The sequence below is a fragment of the Periophthalmus magnuspinnatus genome, chromosome 8 (assembly GCF_009829125.3).
Source record: "Periophthalmus magnuspinnatus isolate fPerMag1 chromosome 8, fPerMag1.2.pri, whole genome shotgun sequence".
NCBI classification, from domain to species: Eukaryota; Metazoa; Chordata; class Actinopteri; order Gobiiformes; family Gobiidae; genus Periophthalmus; species Periophthalmus magnuspinnatus.
In genome coordinates this window covers 24,195,795-24,216,435 of record NC_047133.1, presented here as the reverse complement: position 1 = coordinate 24,216,435, position 20,641 = coordinate 24,195,795, and the positions used below count along the sequence as shown (strand labels likewise).

The window sequence follows — 20,641 nt, the reverse complement described above, 5'->3', positions numbered from 1 at the left end:
TTTACACTAATATACCATATATACTCCCAAACCAACGCACAATTTGAAAAAGACAAAACACATGTAAACAGATTGATTTCCTCTGTTATATCAATGATAATTTAATGTTGATAACCAAGCAGAGGAAAATGCTTGGTTAAGGCCTTTCTGAAACAGTATTAAGTGTATCCATAAATGGGGAACAGGCAAAGCTGAAAACAGCGATACATTTAAAATCCAAGACTAATTTGACGATCACAGAGTGAAGGTCATTCTGATCATCATTCACACAGGGCCACACATGTCAGCTCCAGGCTGCACACCATTTCAATAATGCATTTCAGGAGCCTGCTTTTTCAGTTCTGAAAAGATTTTTAGATTGCACAGGATATGGTACTAAAAACAGTGCAATATCTAATTTTGAAAAGAACAAGAAAATACAGTTTAGATACCACTGTCCTTTGGTTTTGTAATTTATAATTACAAGGGTCAATTCAACATCCAGTCTTATTGGCAGTCTCACCTGAAAAAGGTCATCACTGGTTTGATGCCCAGCCCATGTCTGTTCGTATGGAGCTAACATGTTCTCTCTCTGTTATTATTTTCCCTGATGCTTCAGTTTCCCCGTGAATCTAAACCTTAGACATGCACAAAATGTGACTCCAGTTGACCAACATGCTGGCTCTGAATATCTGGAGAGGGTTTCCTGGTCTCTGCACCGCAGTGACCCAGTGCTCTTGACAGGTTTCCTTAGTGCGTCTAACATGACTAACATGGACATTTGGTACATGTTAGTCTAAGACAAGCATGTCACTTGTTGGGGCACCCACAGAAAAAAATGAGATTGATGAACTGTTGTATTGATTATATAGTCACATGGGATAATTAATTAAAAAAAACATATGAGGTAGCCAAAATAACTTATTTGCAAAGGCTGAATACTTTTAGGCCTATTCATGTTCATGGGACATAGAATACATAGACATTTATGCACTACTAAAACATAAATTAAGACTTTACTCAAAATCCCATTGAAGGCCACAACCACAGCTGCGCTTCCCTTTGGCACATCTCTAAGTGGTTTATGGTCAATTTCTGCTCGACATAAAGAGGTCTATAGGCCACTGTTTGTTCCTGGCTCTACAAGATGAAGGGCAGGATGGAGGAGCGCAGAGTGGGGTAATCTCTGAACTCCTTTAAGTAGCTCCTGTGTTTGCCCTTGGCCCACACGGTCATCTGGATGAACGCCACCGCAGTGAAGAAAGCCACTGGCACACATTGGGTCATCACCGTGAAGCCGATCCAAGAGCCCAGCTGCACACAACAAGTTTACACATGAAACGTGACTGAACGAGCACAGGTGGTTCCCCAGTAGGTGGCAGTATCACAATAACATGTTTCAACAATAGAAATACACTGCCAACAGTAACTTAATGGCACAGTCATGATAAGCCTTTGCAGCAACCCACTTTCTGCATGGACTTAAGATTTACTATAAATTACACTTAAGGTATTTACATGTTTATGAGCCAAAGTCTGTATAAAGTTTTAGGGTTGGTAAAAGTATTGGAACAGTATCATGTCTAGGCTACTGATTAAATTAATTAAATTATTCATTTCTTTATTTGTTTGTAGAGAGCATGGATGTGGTTACCTCATAGGTGTAGTTTGGACATGAGACCAGGGCAAAAATCCAGGTGAAAGGATTCTTTGTTGGGTAAGGAATTTTCTTAACCTTTGACCCTATGGAAGAGTATATCAACAATGCACTCACTTAACCAGCAGTACTGCAGTTACACTACAAACATGAGCATTCGTAACATGGATAATACTAATTCTGGTTTACCTTGACATTTGAGGTTCCGGAGAGCTACATGGATTGAAAAGTTCCCCAATTGACAAAACTGTTAAAAGAGGAAAATTTCATATATTACACAAGGCAAGTGTATTTTGAAACTATGGGCAAAGATTTATAAATATAATCTCATTCTTACCAGGAAAATATAAAAAGCTGTATTCACCTGTTGCTGACCATAATCTAAGAGGAAAAAATTAAGAAACAAACATAAAAGAGCCAAAAAAATGTAAGTCTCATCAGTCTTATTCTGTGCATTGAGATGAGGACTCACAGGGCGGAGTGTAGAGTGGATGGTTTATGTAGTAGGCCATCCAAGCTGCAGAGCACCAGTAATAACCACAGTTCTGAAAGAAATGTGTTTAGAAATAAAAATAGAAAAAATAAATAAATAAATAAACAGCAAAAATAACAAATGTTATTACTGTATTATGCACACTCACTTTGAATATGTTTCTGAGTGGCATAGTCCCATGTGAGATGCGATGGACAAAGAGCGTCTCCAGAATGCGCTTGATGTAGTGGAAAGAGTGACACATACAGGCCAAACTGTGGTATAACACATTCAAAACAAAATTAAAGCAAAATGTAGACATCAAGGTAAAGTCAAGGATTGTGATAAAAAATAAACAAATAAATAAATAAATAAAAAACAAATCACTCACTGTACGACCCAGTGCTTGCTGCTGGTGAAGTCATATTTGGGTGAATATATGAAAGGGAGGCGGAAGTAGAACATGAGATAGATGATGAGCGGGCCTGCGCACTCGGTCAGAAATACCTACAGCATGCAGACAAAACACAGAGTCAGAGTAAAGCTTACCTATGGAGATGGTGTTTTCGGATAGTGAAGAAGTCAGAAAACCCATTGTGTAAGAGGAGGGCATGCAAACCACTGTCTCCCAAAACATCCAGTACAAAAAACAAACGACTGTATTGTATTTTACATTACATAACACGCTATAAATGGAGACTATACGGAGCTTGTAATGGCAGATTTCCAAATGATATGATCAAGTGCAGCAGCTGCCAGTGTGAGTGATCTCTGAATCAGCAGCTCACAGAAGAGGCACAGTGCTTTACACTGGGACAGGGGGCAGTGCTGGGGGCACTGGCACAGGGCGAGTAAGGAGGTGATCAAGAGGATAAACACCCACCAAAAATTAGGCCACGAGATTATGTGTCCCAGAGCAGAGCATACTCAGAGCAGCAGTCGGCGAAAGGAAAACAAACCACATCAAATTGACTTAATCTCTTTCCAGGGGCAGGTATTTATGTAAGATACGATCAGAGTCTATTTCAAATTCACTGAGGTCCATATATGTCATTTTATGATGTGCCTTTGATGAAGTAACATCCCATGTCACTGACTGGTCAAGTCCTTGGACATTATTGCCGCATCAGTAATGTCATACCCTGTTTATATTTGTACAATTACATAAAGACAGAGTGCAGTTGTGATGTGCAGTTGTGGTAAAGCAAAAAAACAAAAACAAAAAAAACAATTAAATCAATTAATCAAATCTAAAGTGCAAATCTATTTTTTTTTTTTTAAGAAAATGTCTTTCTTGCATTGGAAATTGCATTAAAATGCAAAAAAGGCTGCTCAGTGCAGTCACAGGGACTAAAGTTTAGCACAGACTCATGCAGCACTGACTGCTCTGAAATAAATGACGTCAAATGAAATGTTGGGGCTGCGTGTTTAATGCAGTAATTAGTTTAATCTCATTCATAAATGAATGAGATTAAACAATGGCCAAGGGATTCAACATAATCTTTTTAGTTTTGACGATTTTCTGTAGTTGCAGAGCATTTTTAGTGGAGAGAAATCAAAAATCAAATCAAAAATTTAATTTTTGGAGAAAAACATTGTCAATTTTATTTTCAGGCAAAATCACCCATCTTAAGTTGTGTTGTGCAGGTGTGTGAGGACTTACAGTGCCCCATGTGACCTGAGGTCCTAGATCACTGAAGTAAAAGCTGGCGGTGGTTCCCACAGGAAGTGTCTGGAGAACATCTTCATCTCGAAGACACTTGCCCTCTGAACAACAACAAGACCTATAGCATCATTGTATGAATACTGTACATATGAAATTTTAAACTACCACTAAAATTATATAACGATGAATCTATTTTTAACAATAATATAAACATACTTGGGTCCAGTCGTAGGGACTGTCTAGCTGGGTACCACTTTGGATCTGTATGGGTTAAGAGGAAAAACTTTGAGAAAAATAGATTATAGTATAATGATCTCTATCGAAAAGTTTTCTTACTTGATTTTTGAAACAAAGCTTTGATGTCCAAAATAGTGGCAGTTGGCTCCACCTACAAACAAGCATACCATTCATAAAAGGATGAGTCTGCTTTATGACAGGTCATTCAAAAGTATTTTGGCATAAAACACAGGCAGGTGTTGGGCATTTATTAAGTCTTTGCTTCATTTACACACATGTATGTTCACACTAATTATGAGTTTACTGTGTGGCTGTAGCCTGTTTTGTGACTGGAGCAGCAGATTCCTGACAGATGAAGAGGGATTTCTCACCTCCTAACAGCCTCATTCAGCCAATACATAAATGATAATGGCCAGGCCTCTCATAGAGAAGATCATTATCTACAAAATATCGGCTCATGATCACTCTGAGATTTGTAGTCCATGCAAATCTATCTGCTGTGACTGCAGTGTGAAGTGTTCCTACTCAGATTATATTTAGAGGCTGTTTCATGTCAGGAAACTTATGGACGGTGTTAAACTGTAGAGATTGATATTTTTAGATGCGTCTATAATGGTACTGTACGACAGCATGCATTCCTAAATGTTAAAAGTTGTCATGCCTCAGAAGCATAAGCTACTGGTCACTATGAAAAATAATAGTAATATGACACTCACCTTGTCCAGCAGTAGAAGTTTCTCCTTGGTCTTAGCGTCCAAGATCTCAACTTCAAAGTACACAATCCGTTTGGCCTTTTTGGGAGCCTTCGGTTTGGGCCTTGGGGCAGACTTCTTTTCAGGTTCTGCTGTACCTACATTTTTGGCCTCTAGGGCTAGTACATCCATTTTTAATCCCAAATGCTAAAGGCCTTGTTTGAAAGAGAATGGTTCTAGCAGTGAGAGTTGTCCTTTGCAGTACATACAAGGCCAACTTGAGAGGGTCTGCTGGATTCCTTAAATAGACTCTTCCCTGCAGAGAAGGACAAAAAGAATGTCAACAGTAGCTATGTTCAAAAGTGACTGAAGAGAGTAGTGAATATGCGCCTTACCTGAATGGCAGCTTATGCAGGGTCCATAACCCCCCTCCATGCAGCAAAACGCACTGAAGACGAAACTGGAGAGCCCCAAGACATAATCCATAGAGCGCCATTTGCAAGGCTAAATATAAGTCTCCTGATTTGCTCTGCACGAGCGCAGTAACCTTGAGAAACTACATACGCCCTATTCTGTGACAAATGCCAATGTGCTCTTTAAGACAAAGCTCCTGCCTGCTCTTGTGTATGCACGAATACAACCTGACGGGCCATTAACGGACTGATCCATGGGATGAAAGACCTTGACATGCCAACACTTTGTAGGACCCCCAACCACCTGTGTCTGCTATGGCTTTGACCTCCAGCTCAAAGACACATGTTAATTACTGCACTACAAGAGTCAACAAACAATATAATCTAGTAGCATTCCTCAAACACTGTGCCAAGTGTGTGGGCGAGTTAGGAAAGTGCTGATTGTGGGAACTTCAGTGGGGAGTGTCGTCACACACGGTCATCTCATCTTTGCACATGGCCAACTGTATTCTATGGTCTATTAATACCCAAGAGGAGGAGTCCAACTCAGAAAGCAGTGATCTCTGGGCTGGCATTCCAGTTTTGCTTAAGACCAAAACATTTTATTTTTCTGTTTTGTTATGATATATTAATAAACAGCATGTAATTTGTTTGCAAAGAATTAAGGCTTTAATAAGCTATGATTATACAGGTAAAATATCCAAAACATTTTACACTGTAAGGCAATAACCATAAGAATGTAATTTTATCAGAAAGAAAGAAAAACAATAACTGCCATTGCATTGCGACAGATGAAAATGACCTTGAAGCTCTTTGGTTTATGCAATACAGTTATTGTGCCACGTCTCTGTCAAATAAATAAATAGTAAATATTATTTAGAGAATCTACCAAACTACAAGGAAAATATTCATTTGAGACTCACATAATAACTACTTTCAAAAAGTGCATTCTAGTCTTGTTAACATACGTGAAGCACGTATGTGTTCTTCTTGCCTTCCCTACATAAAATATGATTTTATAATCTACCAAACACGCTTTTCACGTTATTTGCGCTCCACCGGCGTCTGCGGCCAAACCGGAAGTCGTCATGAGTGGGCGGAGCTGACGCCATCAGCACCAGCAGCATTTTCTTCCAGAAGTTTCTCAGCATGGTTATACAGCTCAGCGATTAATTTGACCCACATTTCGATGTCATGTGCTCGCATCGTTGTGGTGCTTATAAGAGAAGACTATCTACACGAGGCCATCATCAGATTGTCGAAGAAAAGCTTTGTTGACAGGAGTCGTCCCGTGGTCTGCTGCAATGGCCGGAGCAGCGCTGACAGCTGCGGCGGAGCGGGTCTGAGCTGTGAGGACATGCTGCTGGATGAGCTGCACATACACCATTTGTGCAACTCTTTATCTTACGTTGGACTTTATATATGAGGTGATATAACGTTAGCGACATAACGTGCTTGTTGTGATGGGTAAAGATTACTACAAAGTGTTGGGCATAGCCAAAGGCGCTACCGAAGATGAGATCAAAAAGGCGTACAGAAAACAGGCTTTACGCTTCCACCCGGACAAAAACAAGTCACCGGGAGCAGAGGACAAATTTAAAGAGATTGCTGAAGCTTACGACGTCCTGAGTGATGCGAAGAAAAAGGAGATCTATGACCGATATGGAGAAGAAGGTAATTTCTGTCTTTCTGTCGATAATTCTGCTGCTGTCAGCTGTCAGAAGTCAACTCATATCTGTATTTATCATGCTTATGTTTTCCTACAGTCTGTTACATACCAACTGTTATTTTTATGGTTTGGGGGCCAGACAATGCAGGGGCGTGAACACAAAAGAAGTAGCCAATAGAAGCTACTGGAAATAACTGGGACTTGCATGTACTATCCACCTAGCTGTCTGTGCAAGTATTCTTGTTTGGCGATCTCAACCATGCATCATTTTGAACTCTGGCCCAAATAGTCTTAAAAGCAGTTGTCCATTTTCATAATAATGTTTAAACTAACTCCACAGTAGTTGCAATGCTTGCACGTTAGGATGCATAAAATATATACATGCATCATTGGTTTGCCTATATTGAAGGTTTATGTACATCATTGCATTGATATAAAATAGTTTGCGCATTAAATTTAACTTTATGAATGCTTGCTTCACATTGCAGGGCTCAAGGGTAATGCTGGCACTGGAGGTGGTGCCCACAGTGGTCCAAGCTTCAATTATACCTTCCACGGGGATCCTCATGCAATGTTTGCGGAGTTCTTCGGTGGTCACAGCCCATTTGATCAATTCTTTGCGCAAAATGGGGAGGAAGATATGGATATTCACGACCCCTTTTCGGCTTTCGGAATGGGAGGCATGGGTGGTTTTCATAGATCATTCAAAGCTCATCCTGGAAGTCATCGCAGAGCACAGGAGAAAAAGAAGGACCCTCCAGTTGTGCACGAGCTGAATGTAAGCCTAGAGGAGGTCTACTCGGGCTGCACCAAAAAAATGAAAATTTCAAGGAAAAGACTGAACTCTGATGGCTGCACTATGCGAAATGAAGATAAGATTTTGACAGTAGACATTAAACGGGGCTGGAAAGAAGGGACAAAAATCACTTTTCCAAAAGAGGGAGATGAAACCCCCACTAACATTCCTGCAGATATTGTGTTTGTGGTCAAAGATAGGCCCCATCCAGTGTTCACAAGAGATGGCTCTGATATTATATACCCTGCTAAAATATCCCTAAGAGAAGTAAGTAAAAATATGTTAAATTATAACCACTAAAGTGAATATAAAACTAAATGGTCTTTTCTTGAATCTTCCAGGCCTTGTGTGGCTGTACAGTCAATGCTCCAACACTTGATGGCCGGACCATCACAGTCACCTCCAGAGATGTGGTCAAACCTGGCACCAAGAAGCGCATTATGGGAGAGGGTCTTCCACTCTCAAAGTCCCCAGACAAAAGGGGAGACATGATTTTGGATTTTTCAGTGAAATTTCCAGACAAACTGGGCCAAAGCACTCGTGATGCACTCAGGCAGATTCTTCCACCGTGACTTCAGTCCCAGACACTGATGCACAGACACATTTCCATGTTTCTTTTGCCTGAACTTGAGGCTTGAGTGGGTAAAAGCTGTGCATCCATGCTGTTGAAAGGTCCCCATTCTTGGGTTGGTTAAAAGACTTTAGATGTTAGATTAACCGCCAATGTTTAACAGTATTAACATCTACCTCAAAATGATTCCTGAAATATCGTGCAAGTTAGCTATAAGTAGGCTATGGTTTGGGTGCAGAAAAACAAAGTCTGCAAAAAGCCTTGACTGAACTGAAGCAGAATCAAGTTTCACCAAGTAACCAAGGATTTGATTTCACAGCAATCTAGGATTTTTCACAGCAAGAGCTGCCAGCACATGTGCACAGTACCTCAGGTGAAGGGCTTCTATCTAGCTCTGTCTTCATCACAGGGCACAGCTGTGCAGTTTTCCAACCAGATCAGTGGGACTTGGTCCAAACTAATCTGACTCCAATATTCACCTGCACTACAGGTCTGTGACAGATGCCATCTGTTGGTTGGCTTTAGTTTTGCAGCTGATATTTTAAAAGTTTCTGTGGAACAACTCAAAAATGGACACAAAAAAGTATGACTTTTTAACATGAACTGGACAATTATGCACCTTTCTGTACGTCTTAAAATTCCACAATTTTTTTTTTATTTTTTTTTTTAAACCTAATTATTTTAGTGATACTATAAATAGGAAAAAAATTGTGCCAAATTTCCACCACTCATTGTGTATCTTGTCTAATAGTATTGGAAGCATGTAATTGGTTTTTAGTAGATAACCTATAAAATCTTAACTTAAACACTTAATATTATTTTGAGGGTGTAAAAGCGTATATGGGAATGTTATAACTGGAAAAGTATAACATGTGAACAGTATCCAGTCATTTAATGACTGTTTTTTCTTTGTTCATTTGAACATTACAAGCACACAACCTGTTTTGATTGTTGCTCCTATAGGAGTGCAATTTACAACATGCTGTGAAACTACAACATAAATGTAATGTTTCACCTTTTTGTTTTTAAAAAGGTATTTAAACTATTTCCTGATTAAAAGGAAAAAAGGTGTAAGCCTTATTTCATTTCACATGCTTATGTTTCATTTCTGAACATTTCTCAGGTCTAAATTTGGATTTGAATTAGGTGGGGTACAAATTTGTAGTAATGTTTGTTTCTTATGCTGTGTGTCTGTTTATGTGTCCATATTAAACATGCAACCACATCAGCCTGTCAGAGCTTTTTTTTTTCTATTTTGGTATAGTAGTGTAGTAATGGTTAAGTTGAGCTATATCATAATATTGTACAAACTCTTGGGGGCTACATAAACCAATTCAAGCAAGTTTGTGTTGCAGTTTCCACGTGTAGCCACTAGGGTGCAGTATAACCTTATAATATAGAGGACTGTCCAGCGTTCACTAGTGCCCTCTTGTGTTCAAGTTGCAATTAAACCAAAATCAGCCGCTCTTATTTACGATCATTATTTCTACATTTTAATTAAGAGTATAAAAGGTTGTATTTTCATTATTTTATGATTATGATTGATTATTAATATTTTCAGACGTATGCCAACAGTCTATGAATACAGTGAGAAATTTGAATAATATTATAATAAACAACAAGAATAAGAACAACTCAATAATCCACTTACATATTTTGCGATGATAAGTGTAGTAATAAGGCTACTAAACATTTATTTTAGTTAATACATTGTTTTCCGGACACAGGAGCGCACCATTGTTACACACCCACCCGTGCTCTGACAGAAAGCTAATCTGCAGTAGCGGCATACCTACACACACGCTCCTTACCTTACTGGGCAAAACCGAGGCAGTCCATCACCAACGTGGACCGACACACAAGCCAATTTCTCCTTCCAATATTTATTATTTCATTGACATCTGACAGCGGGAAACCAAAGCTAAAAGAAAACGCTAAAACTCTGGTAAGACTGTGCCTGGCCTGTCCTGTTTACTCGCTTTTAGCAACAGTGAAGGCAGCTAACTAATCTCAGCTATTTTACTCACATTAGAAACCGAAAAGCCATCTAAATCTAAATCGGGGATCAGCTGAGATTTATTTAGCTTTCCTAACAGAGCAGCGATGTAATTATTTCATGTGGGCATTAGGGGTTTTATTGTTAAGAACTGAAATATGATGCATGTTTTGTAACAAGAGCTAGCAGCTAACATTAGCATCATATGTTCAGAAAGTGGATGTGTTGAGGCGCACAAGAATCCACCATTCATTTTTATTGTTTGTATGATAATTGTTAGTTTTATGCAGAGTAACATCATATTAAAATGTGTTTGCCTCTATAATGTTATCATTTTTTGCTTTGTCTTTTACAGGTAAACTGGCAATAATTTGGGCTGCTGGACTAGAAAGATCCAGCAATGTGAGCTGTTGTAATGAATGGATTTGTTGAACACTGTGCCTGGTTAAGCAAGCCCATAAGCTCTTTGGGAGTATTGTTATTCTCCATATTATCCAGCACCTGTAGCTGGTTTAAAGCCACATAATGCCCCTGGGTATTGGAAGGAGGAAGAAGGCCTCTTTGGTGGATAATGAAGAAGCCGAGCCCATTCGTGGGGGCCTGAACGTGCCAGGGATGGATGGATTAGACGGGGGTGGAGGCTGTGGAGAAGGGGCCACCTCTGAGGGTCTGCCCCCACCCCCCAGCAGCATGAGACCCAGACTCATCTTCCACACCCAGCTCGCTCATGGCAGCCCCACTGGGCGCATTGAAGGCTTTAGCAATGTGCGGGAGCTGTATGCCAAGATCGGGGATGCTTTTGGGATTCCACCATCAGAGGTTAATATTTTTTTCTTATACTTGATATCAGGTTAACTGATGAGTGTAAATGTCTTCAATTGTGTATGTGTCTCTCTGCAGATTATGTTTTGCACACTGAACACTCACAAAGTAGATATGGACAAACTGTTAGGAGGACAGATTGGGCTAGAGGACTTTATATTTGCTCATATAAAAGGTCAGAAAAAAGAAATCATTGTTTATAAAGGAGAAGATGCCCTGGGACTGACAATCACTGACAATGGAGCTGGCTATGCTTTCATTAAGGTAAGCATGAGGTTATTCAAAAGGGTTCATGTTTCAAAGATTTCATGTTGTTCATATTGTTTTGTAACTCTAGAGAATACGTGAGGGCAGTGTCATACACCAGATTCAGGTCATAAATGTGGGTGACATGATTGAGTCCATCAACGGCCATCGTTTGATCGGGTGCCGACATTATGAAGTTGCCAAAATGTTAAAAGAACTGCCGAAAGGGAAAGAGTTTACCATCAGGCTGATTGAGCCACTTAAAGCTTTTGGTAGGTACAAACAGGATTAAACCTGTACTAACTATACTGTTTGCTATTGAAATTCAGTGTCTTTTCATTTCTTAATATATCTTATCTGTTCAACTTGATTTTATAATTTCTAAAAATGAAATTATTTCTTTCCAGATATGATCAGCCAGAGATCAGGAGGGTCTCGATCGGCATCAGGGATTCAGCTGGGCACTGGTCGAGGAACCCTGCGACTGCGGTCAAAGGGTCCTGCTACAGTGGAGGAACTAGTGAGTGACCTTTTATGTAAAAGAAATAAGTTAAAGCAATGCATTAGGTAACTTGATAAATGAAAGCAATGCAAGCAATAATGGCAACATTTAAACAGTTTCCATCTTGTCCTTAGGTAGGTAAAGAATTCAGCTAAACATTATGCAAAGAAACAACGCTGTATATAATTTATTAGTTGTATTATTTCGCAAAAGTCATAATAGTAAACTATTGTATTCTACCACTATCACTGACAGCCATCTGCATTTGAAGAAAAAGCCATTGAGAAAGTAGATGACTTACTGGAGAGCTACATGGGCATCAGAGACAGCGAGTTGGGTAAGTGCGTGTTTGTATATATGTCAGAATTTAATGTTGTGCTCGCTACATAATGTGCTTGTGCTCTGCATGCCCACAGCGGCAACCATGGTGGAGCTGGGGAAGGACAAAAAGAACCCTGATGAGTTTGCAGAGGCTTTAGATGAAACCCTGGGAGACTTTGCGTTCCCAGACGAGTTTGTTTTCGACGTGTGGGGGGCCATCGGTGACGCCAAGGTTGGACGAGTTTAACCTCATTGGAGCAACATCTGTCCACTACATTCAACACTACTAAGACTCCACCTCTGTTAGTTTTTATGCTATGTTTACCTATTATTTTATTTAGAGTATATGATTTTGTAAGTTTTATTGGGAGGAGAGTGTTACTGTGATGACTTCTAGATGTTTTTATTTGTCTTCCAGAATTGTCGCAAATCTAATTGCAAATTGAGATTAATCTTTGACCAACCTGCACGTAATTGTTTGCTTTATTATTGAAATTGCTGGCAGGGACACATAATGATGGATAGGAAAATAACATGGGAGAAATTAAACAAAATGGCTAACACACAGTTACATTTTAGATTGTGAAGAAAATCTGATATTTTTAACATCACATTGTGTAGCACTGTGCTGAAAAACAAAAGTGAATGGGATAGCACTGTACCTTGGTGGATAGCAAAAGGCATCTGCCCCAACCTCCTCAATATACAGTGACGTTGTTCCATGCATGTGCTGGTATATTTTGTCATTATTAGTTTATGCTGTTTTTAATGTTATATGTGGTTGCACTGGGATCATAGTGGACTATTGAAGATAAGAGTCTACAGTGCATTGCTGTAAAGGCAGGAGCACATTCCCATAGATTTGAAGGTGTTAACGGGAATCAGTGTTACATTTTCTGAAGGTCAGAAAGAAAGGAGTAGTATGTTACAATGTCTGTGTTTTAAAGGTCATTTTATATGAAGCAATGTGTTTATTTTTAAAACTGTTGAAAGAACGCTAATGTTTTTACAGCATTTGAGTGAGCAGTATTAAAGGATGCCAAGTTTAAGAATGGGATAATTGTGCAAAACAGTCTAAATTCAAAATGCCTTTTGTCATTTTTACATTTTGTCCAAAGTATGCATCGTGGTGCATGACACTGTTACGAGGTCAGATTGATGTCAATCTTCCTCCATTATGAGTCATGGTGACTTTCCTCCATAAAAATGTTTATGAATTCTTTATGCATCTACTATTACATACATCTCAAAAGTATTTTGGTGTTGCCTTTTCACTACCCTCTCTGTATATTCAGAACTTCAAAACACTATTTTGTACTACATTTTGTTTGATTTCATGGATTATGTAATGGAAATGATGCTATAACACTGTAACACTGAAGAACACATTATTTTGATGGCTTTGTATTCTACACTGTTGTCGATGTCTGGTTATAATACAATAACGGTGACATGGCAGCTCTTTGTGTCTGTTTGTTCTTTACCCAGTACCATCTTGAAATATACATGGCATTACCCACACAGTAATATCACTTTGAGTGTCAGCGGGCATTAGCAGCAATGTAATGAGACCCATGGAGAACCTGATAGCACCATTGGTCATCTTCAATAGGGTCATCTCTAGGGCCATCACACAGTTTCCATAGACACTGAATAACCATATGAACATCTGAATATTTATTTTTATTTTTATGATAGTCTCTGAAAAATATCTAAAGTCTTGAGGTAAACGTGATTTTGACTGAGACTGCGTCCAGAAGAACAGGGTGGTGACATTTACTAGAAAGAAACTTGTCCATCAAGTCTCTGTTTTGTGTATAACACAGTGGTTTGTAAAAACAATACTCAGTACTCATCACAGAGGAGCAGAGCTCTAACCAAGAATCATATCATTCCAAAAGCCAACAGCCAACATGGCACTGAGACCTCGTGCTTCTTCTCAGCCTGGGAAACTGTCCCTTTTCCATACCCCCAAAGTGGCCTCCACTCTCAGGACACGGGCCGTGTCCTCTCACTCAGGCTCCATGCTGGAAGAAGAGCTGTCATGTCCAGTCTGCTGTGAAATCTTCAAGGACCCTGTGGTCCTCAAGTGCAGCCACAGCTTCTGCAGGCCTTGTCTTCAGGAGTTTTGGAACAAGAAAAAAGCCAAACGCGAGTGTCCCGTGTGCCGGAGTAAGTGCTCTCTGACTGAGCCCACCGTGAGTCTGGCCCTGAAGAACGTGGCAGAGACTTTTCTAAAGGAGCAGGAAATATGTGCTGCTGTGGCCCGAACAGGAAAGAAACAGAGTGCACCTGAGGCGAAGTGTGCAGCTCATGGAGAGGTCCTCAAACTCTTCTGTTTTAACGACAACGAGGTTTTGTGCTGTGTTTGTCACACATCCAAAAAGCACCTTGGACACAGAGTCTGTCCTCTGGAAGAAGGAGCTCAGGACCTCAAGGTAATCCATAGTTTCTATGGAAATCATTATTCTGTATTGTCTAACTTTATTCTTCATAATTATGTTTTTTGTAACAACTTTTAAAATGAGTGGAGGTAAAAAGGTAATCAGATCAGAAATGACTTAAAAAGTAAATTCTCATGACTCATAAAATATACTTGGGATTTTATTTTGGCATTTAACATCTATTTTCAGTCAGAGATGAAGACTGAGCTGATTCCTCTGAAAAAGATCCTGCGCCATCTGTATGAAGCCAAACAAGAGTGTGATGACACAACTGTGCACATAAAGGTATCAACAAACACACCAGCAGCACACCACCAGGCAGAAAACAAGAGCTCCCAACAAAATCAGAACTACTTGTGGAAATGTACAGAAATGAATACAGAATGAGATTACTTTTAAATACAGCAGAAATGGGTTTCATTGCTGTAGTGTAGTCCTAACACTCAAGTTTAACATGAACAACAAGAGTTAACAAATAATACTATAGAAAAGATAAAGGTACAACAGGTCAATTACTAACTGGGAGGTTGGCAGGTCACTCTCTAATGCCCTCTATGGTTGTGCTCTTGAGCAAGACATTTTCCCTTGTATGTGCAGTGTGAATAGTGTGATTTAAATCCTGCTTTTGACCTTGTTGATCTGTTCTATGTCAGAACCAGACACAGGAGACAGAGAAGCAGATCCGACAGGAGTTTGAGGAGCTTCGTGCGTTTCTACAGAAAGAGGAGGAGAGCCGACTATCTGCACTACAGCAGGAGGATGAGGAGAAACAAGAGCAGATGAAGAAGAAAGCAGAGGCCATCACCAGAGACATCCTCATCTACTCTCACGCCATCATCGCCATTGAGAATGAGATGGCTGCAGATGACGCCCACTTTCTACAGGTCAGTGAGACATTCTTAAGGGTTTAATGATCATTTGTCTTACACAGTATTTTTCCAGACACCCAAAGTTGCTATAAGATTTGTTTGTCACTCATTTATTCTAGTTTTAAACATCGGCCCCTCAATGTCTGTATAATCCCTCAGTCATCCACAGATTTAACTTTGACTTTTACTACTTGTTCCTCTCAAACACCGCCAGTCACTCACTCACACACCACATTCATGCTATAGGTGAACACAATGACCTGCCATCCTATATTCCCAGTGGTTATCCATTCAAGTACTTACCAGGTCCAACCCTGCTTGGCTTTCGAGATCAAAGAGAGATCAGGCAATGACAAGGCTGGATGATATAATTAATAAAGTGCCATTATTTTGGTTATGTCAAATAATGATTCAGTGCTGTATGGTCAAACACGGACACTGCAAACTCCTCCTGTCATGAGTTCCAGCGTTACCAAGTAGCAATTGATATCCAAGTATTATGTCTTTTGAATTTTTAAAACTCCTCCAGTACAAGAAAAACTCATGTGTCTGAATCCCATGAATTGACCAGCCCTCTGTCATGCCAAGTGACAGGCAGATTTAACCAATCGCAGAGAAATGTGAACTTTCTGAAGCAGCAAATGGCATAACTTACCTCTTCTTTTTTGCATACTGCCTGCCCCTACTTGTGTGAATCCATTGTAAACCCCTTTGCGCTTATCACTGTTAATATAAAAGTGATTACACATATCTCTTAATGGCTCGTGTGATACTGCAGTACCCTTGGACACGTCACTTTGTCTTGCGATTGTAAATCTCATTGTTAATATAAAACTATTACGGGCGAGCTATGGGCTGTTGACTTGTTAAACTCAGGCCAGACAGGTCCACTAAATGCATTCTCAGGTTGGTTTTCAAGGTTTTTTCAATGCCCCGAGACAAGAGAAAAGACAATATTGTAAATGAAGGGTGTTTGAGCTTTTAGTTACAAGCGGTGGCTTATGTTGTAATAGACTCAATTAACTCAAAACAATTAACTGAATGCGAATTGATCAAATAAGCAGTGTTCCCTCATTTTCTTTCAGAATTACAGCAGCACAAAAAAGAGGTATGCATTTTCTATTTTGACCAATACATTTTCACACTATGGTTATTCTAATTATAGTTACTTGTTGACTTTACAGAGCACAGCTTACTTACAAAGAACCTGAGAAGATCCCAGGTGTCCTCATTAATGTAGCCAAGCACGTCAGCTCTGTCAAGTATCACGTGTGGGAGAAGATGGTGGATATGGTTGAGTACAGTAAGTATATGTGACATTCAGTCTAAAGGGGCTGTTTATTGTATTGAGCTGGAGCAGAACTATATGTTTTTTGTTTTTTTCCCCCCACAAAGATCAGTGTCTTCTCTGGAAACACAACTTTAAAGCTGCACTATGTAGCTTTTACGCCGCTTACTGGAGATGTTCTTACTAAACTTGGAATTTTACACAGTGTGGCATACAGTCTTTGTCTTATCTATCTTGCATTTATTCAATTACAGGAGTTTTTATTGCAGAAAATAAAAATTAAAATAAAAACCTTACCTCTAAATTGGTCTGGTAGTGGCATCTGCTTGTCTATAACTATAATGCCATAGTGTGGAACTTTTAAGCAAATTAATAGCATCTCCATGGACACAAGTTACATAGTGCACCTTTACATTAACATAATTTTTTCCTATGACATAAAAAAGTGTCAATATAACAAAAACAATACAGATATGATTGTGAACCATACATTTTTTTGGATAATTGTTTTTCTTCCCAGTATTTATAATCACCAATGGATTAAACAATTATAAAATTCACTCTACTTTATAAACCACTCTAAAAAATGTGACACATAAATGTTGTTTTGCGTGCAGCCCCCATCACCTTGGACCCCAACACTGCTTACTCCTGGCTGTCCCTGTCTAAAGACCTGACCAGTGTCTCCAACGGTGGCTCTGTGAAAAAGCTTCCTGATAACCCGGAGCGCTTTGGCCACTTCGTGTTTGTGCTGGGCTCGGAAGGATTCACTTCAGGACGCCACGCCTGGGAGGTGGAGGTGGGCGACAAGGTGGACTGGATGCTTGGCGTGGTCAGAGAGTCCATAGATCGAAAAGGCCGGATTTCAGGTTGTCCCGAAGGAGGTTTTTGGATGATCTCTTATTGTGAAGGGGAGTACTCTGCCATGACAAGACCCAGTACCACTCTAACACTGGGCTCTCCACTGTCCCGGGTCAGAGTTCAGCTGGATTACGATGCAGGAGAGGTCATATTCTCCAACCCCATCACCATGACAACCATCTACACATTTCACGACTTTTTCACTCAAAAGATGTTTCCTTTCTTTTGCCCCGGAGCCAACATCAACGGGAAGAACCACAAACCCCTGAAAATTTGCCCTGTCAAAGTGGCAGTGTGGAACAGTGCCACCTGGTGATACCAAAGGACAATTGCATCTATTTACTTGTAAATGAACAGACTTCCACTCAATTTCATATTAATTCATAGATCTATCTAACATACCATATGGGCATAATCTCTCCTCTTTGACAAATAAATTATGTTTGGAGGATAAATATTAGAATTATTGCATTTTTATTTTTGATTAAAATGTGTTACAATTACGAGAATGTTAATTAAAACATTTTGATTACATTTGTCTTCAGTTGTTTATTAACTACAGCGTTGAATTTACCAGGGGACGGTCTCGCCTTTCCAATTCAGCAGCGCTCCGCAGTGCTTCTCTGTCAGAGAGTTCATTACTCGGAACATTCCTTCAACGCTCTCATGAGTGTCTAGCTCCCCCTGGGAAATCACGAACAGGGAATACATATGGTCACTAAACAAAAGACAGCTATGCAAAAGACAATATATTTACATTGTTATAAAATAAGTCATTTATAATTGTCCAAAGGGTATTTAGTACTGTATATTTGTATTTTTACAGTAATTAATTTAAATAAGAAATATGAACTTCAAGCTTGTATAGAGAAAACTATAGATTCTACCACCAATTTTCTGTAAATAACTTCACTAATCATAGTTTTGTATTGTAAATGCTGCTGAATATGATAAAGCATGACTTTGGATGATCTAAGGACTTGCCGAAACAGGTTAGGAATGGTCACGCTTAAATACAAAGCCAGAATGCATACTACAAAAAACAAACAGAAAAAGCATCTTGACAGCTACATTAATCAAAAATCAACTAAGACCTATTAAATAGAGCTTACTTCAACTCTACTCCAAATATCTGCTCTTTATCCACTCCCCACCCTAATGTCAACACTTTGTGCCGTGAGAGTGATTGATTGAGATTCTTTTGTGATATGTTTAGTTGTGTTTAGTTGTGCTGACTCACTTCCGGTCCACCCAAGTCGGTGCGAACCCAGCCAGGGTGCAGCATCATGCAAAGGATCTCATCTTTCTGGAGCTCCACAGATGCACAAACTGACATCATGTTCATTGCTGCCTAAATACATGCAATTAGAATTAAGTAGAAGACAAATTATAAATAAATGGTTGTGTGGTAGATGTGCTGATTTAAGATTTCCAATTGTATTTGCCTGGCATCCAGATTATGTCCTTCTCCAATACAAAGAGATATAATTCTGGACTTGCCAGGTTAATCTTCCATAGTAATAATAACAAAACAAACAACCTAATAGCTGCAAAAACAACAGAAAACTGCAGTGTGAGCCAAACTAGACTTTACATACACTTTACATCTGCACTTACTTTTGATTTTAGAGTCCATTTGTACAACAGTTAAACAGCAACTTAGTCATTTGCAGGCAAGCCTATTTAAATGAATTGCGCTGTCATTGATGCAGTCCAAAAATTAAACCTGAAACCTCTACTATTAGACAGTATAGTAATTGTACTGTTGATAATGATGAGAAATAGGTAAGAGGTTTAAAGAGGAACTTACCTTACTGACACGGTATGGCAGAACGCTCCATTTATCGTACGACTCTTTTGCAAGTTCATTTGAACTAACAATAGTGGAGATGTTGATCACAGCTGCTTTGCGACAGGACATCCCTGGTGTCCCAGAATCCTTTGCTGCAGCACGAAGAAGAGAAATAAACTCCTGAAAATGTAAACAATGTTGAAAAAAAAAGTTTTTTGTGATTGTGATGACTTTGGTTCTCTTACTTGAGTGATAACCATAGGCCCAATTGCATTTATGTTGAAACAGTTTTGCATCTCTTCTGGGGTGCTCTCAAAAAAGGGGCTGCGAATTGCTATAGCTGCATTGTTTATAATGACGTTCAGACCACTCTTTCCAACAACGGAGGCCACCTGTTGAGCTGCCTGCTTGATGCTCTTGGGATCTGCAGCATCTAAGGAATTCAATAAACAATACAATCTTTAATTTGAGTATTTGCATAACTAACAGAAGTATACCACTAAAAGTCTCAAAATATAATTACATACCGACTGACAACCAGATGAAATGTTTATGTGCAACTACGGGTGCTTTTACACTTGTCCTGATTTAGTCCTGATTTAGTCCTGATTTAGTCCTGATTTAGTCCTGGTTTAGTCCTGGTTTAGTCCTGGTTTAGTCCTGGTTTAGTACTGGTTTAGTACTGGTTTAGTACTAGTTTGGTTCTGGTATTTGTCCCAAGTTCCAATATTGATATGGTGTGGTTGTGTCAAAGATAAAGAAAAGGTTTAGTATTGAAAGACTTACCCATGCACATAATTTTGATGATGTCTGGGTGTTTTTTTGCCAGAGCTTGTAATCCCTACAACAGGATCCTGTTTTGTAGTTAAAGTATCACAGCATTCCTTTCCTATCTCAACACTAGATCAAATGTCAAGTTTACCTCAGCTCTTGGTCCGCCCGGGTCCCTGCAACAAGCAAACAGCACACTCACAGGACTCTGCGTCTCCACCATCTGTTTGACCATCTCCAGACCCAGGCCTCTGTTGGCTCCTGTTATTAACACACTGATCGGTTTAGAAGACATTTTCCTCCTCTTGCAGAGTTGGTGACTACTCTAGACTTTGGCAGAGTGCAGTTCATACTGGTTAAGCCACACCTACAGACCTCAGTTAAACTTTTGAACTCCGCCTAAAAGTGCACTTTGTTGTGGTTTGTATTTCTGACTACAGAAAATCAATGTAAAAATATTGTTATGCACAAGCGCAACATGGTATATAAAATATAGCTTAAAATGTATAATTTCCTTTGTATTTTTGTGCAGTTATCATTTCCTTAATACAATGTTGGCTTGTGCTGACTTTTTGTA

At 39.4% G+C, this 20,641-nt stretch overlaps 5 protein-coding genes across 5 annotated transcripts; 3 read left to right on the top strand and 2 right to left on the bottom strand.

The window, feature by feature from the left end:
* Positions 1-3: 3 nt before the first annotated feature.
* tecra (trans-2,3-enoyl-CoA reductase a) lies at positions 4-5,532 on the bottom strand. Its single transcript, XM_033971122.2, has 12 exons — positions 5,099-5,532; positions 4,728-5,019; positions 4,111-4,162; positions 3,991-4,035; positions 3,772-3,875; positions 2,500-2,615; positions 2,278-2,383; positions 2,109-2,181; positions 1,974-2,017; positions 1,826-1,883; positions 1,634-1,722; positions 4-1,293 (listed from the first exon to the last, which is right to left on the bottom strand). Exons 2-12 carry the CDS (start codon positions 4,893-4,895, stop codon positions 1,120-1,122), a joined length of 1,029 nt encoding a protein of 342 aa, XP_033827013.1. The 5' UTR covers positions 4,896-5,019; positions 5,099-5,532; the 3' UTR covers positions 4-1,119.
* Positions 5,533-6,189: 657 nt separating this feature from the next.
* dnajb1a (DnaJ heat shock protein family (Hsp40) member B1a) lies at positions 6,190-9,377 on the top strand. The gene is made up of 3 exons (XM_033971352.2): positions 6,190-6,790; positions 7,274-7,848; positions 7,923-9,377. The coding sequence occupies exons 1-3, from the start codon at positions 6,580-6,582 to the stop codon at positions 8,151-8,153; spliced, it is 1,017 nt and encodes a 338-aa protein (XP_033827243.1). The 5' UTR covers positions 6,190-6,579; the 3' UTR covers positions 8,154-9,377.
* Positions 9,378-9,910: 533 nt separating this feature from the next.
* On the top strand, positions 9,911-13,497 carry gipc1 (GIPC PDZ domain containing family, member 1). The gene is made up of 7 exons (XM_033971119.2): positions 9,911-10,097; positions 10,504-10,967; positions 11,049-11,234; positions 11,308-11,488; positions 11,624-11,736; positions 11,974-12,055; positions 12,135-13,497. The coding sequence occupies exons 2-7, from the start codon at positions 10,674-10,676 to the stop codon at positions 12,284-12,286; spliced, it is 1,008 nt and encodes a 335-aa protein (XP_033827010.1). The 5' UTR covers positions 9,911-10,097; positions 10,504-10,673; the 3' UTR covers positions 12,287-13,497.
* A 399-nt stretch (positions 13,498-13,896) lies between these two features.
* On the top strand, positions 13,897-18,035 carry trim35-12 (tripartite motif containing 35-12). Its single transcript, XM_033970954.2, has 6 exons — positions 13,897-14,477; positions 14,673-14,768; positions 15,137-15,367; positions 16,438-16,460; positions 16,537-16,655; positions 17,258-18,035. The coding sequence occupies exons 1-6, from the start codon at positions 13,953-13,955 to the stop codon at positions 17,815-17,817; spliced, it is 1,554 nt and encodes a 517-aa protein (XP_033826845.1). The 5' UTR covers positions 13,897-13,952; the 3' UTR covers positions 17,818-18,035.
* LOC117375173 (C-factor-like) lies at positions 17,973-20,405 on the bottom strand. The gene is made up of 6 exons (XM_033971437.2): positions 20,216-20,405; positions 20,080-20,134; positions 19,539-19,726; positions 19,312-19,473; positions 18,742-18,852; positions 17,973-18,185 (listed from the first exon to the last, which is right to left on the bottom strand). Exons 1-6 carry the CDS (start codon positions 20,357-20,359, stop codon positions 18,072-18,074), a joined length of 774 nt encoding a protein of 257 aa, XP_033827328.1. The 5' UTR covers positions 20,360-20,405; the 3' UTR covers positions 17,973-18,071.
* Positions 20,406-20,641: the final 236 nt, after the last annotated feature.

Bases quoted from the DNA above. Each gene is read 5' to 3' on its own strand.
- tecra (XM_033971122.2), bottom strand. From the start codon at position 4,895: ATGGATGTACTAGCCCTAGAGGCCAAAAATGTAGGTACAGCAGAACCT. The intron at 4,036-4,110 runs GTAAGAAAACTT...TAACCCATACAG, and splicing joins AGCTTTGTTTCAAAAATCAA to ATCCAAAGTGGTACCCAGCT. The intron at 3,876-3,990 runs GTATGTTTATAT...GTTGTTGTTCAG, and splicing joins GTCCCTACGACTGGACCCAA to AGGGCAAGTGTCTTCGAGAT.
- dnajb1a (XM_033971352.2), top strand. From the start codon at position 6,580: ATGGGTAAAGATTACTACAAAGTGTTGGGCATAGCCAAAGGCGCTACC. The intron at 6,791-7,273 runs GTAATTTCTGTC...TTCACATTGCAG, and splicing joins TGACCGATATGGAGAAGAAG to GGCTCAAGGGTAATGCTGGC. The intron at 7,849-7,922 runs GTAAGTAAAAAT...TGAATCTTCCAG, and splicing joins CTAAAATATCCCTAAGAGAA to GCCTTGTGTGGCTGTACAGT.
- gipc1 (XM_033971119.2), top strand. From the start codon at position 10,674: ATGCCCCTGGGTATTGGAAGGAGGAAGAAGGCCTCTTTGGTGGATAAT. The intron at 11,235-11,307 runs GTAAGCATGAGG...TTGTAACTCTAG, and splicing joins CTGGCTATGCTTTCATTAAG to AGAATACGTGAGGGCAGTGT. The intron at 11,489-11,623 runs GTAGGTACAAAC...ATTTCTTTCCAG, and splicing joins TGAGCCACTTAAAGCTTTTG to ATATGATCAGCCAGAGATCA.
- trim35-12 (XM_033970954.2), top strand. From the start codon at position 13,953: ATGGCACTGAGACCTCGTGCTTCTTCTCAGCCTGGGAAACTGTCCCTT. The intron at 14,478-14,672 runs GTAATCCATAGT...ATCTATTTTCAG, and splicing joins AAGGAGCTCAGGACCTCAAG to TCAGAGATGAAGACTGAGCT. The intron at 14,769-15,136 runs GTATCAACAAAC...GTTCTATGTCAG, and splicing joins ACACAACTGTGCACATAAAG to AACCAGACACAGGAGACAGA.
- LOC117375173 (XM_033971437.2), bottom strand. From the start codon at position 20,359: ATGTCTTCTAAACCGATCAGTGTGTTAATAACAGGAGCCAACAGAGGC. The intron at 20,135-20,215 runs GTAAACTTGACA...ATCCTGTTGTAG, and splicing joins CGGGCGGACCAAGAGCTGAG to GGATTACAAGCTCTGGCAAA. The intron at 19,727-20,079 runs GTAAGTCTTTCA...TGAATTCCTTAG, and splicing joins CATCAAAATTATGTGCATGG to ATGCTGCAGATCCCAAGAGC.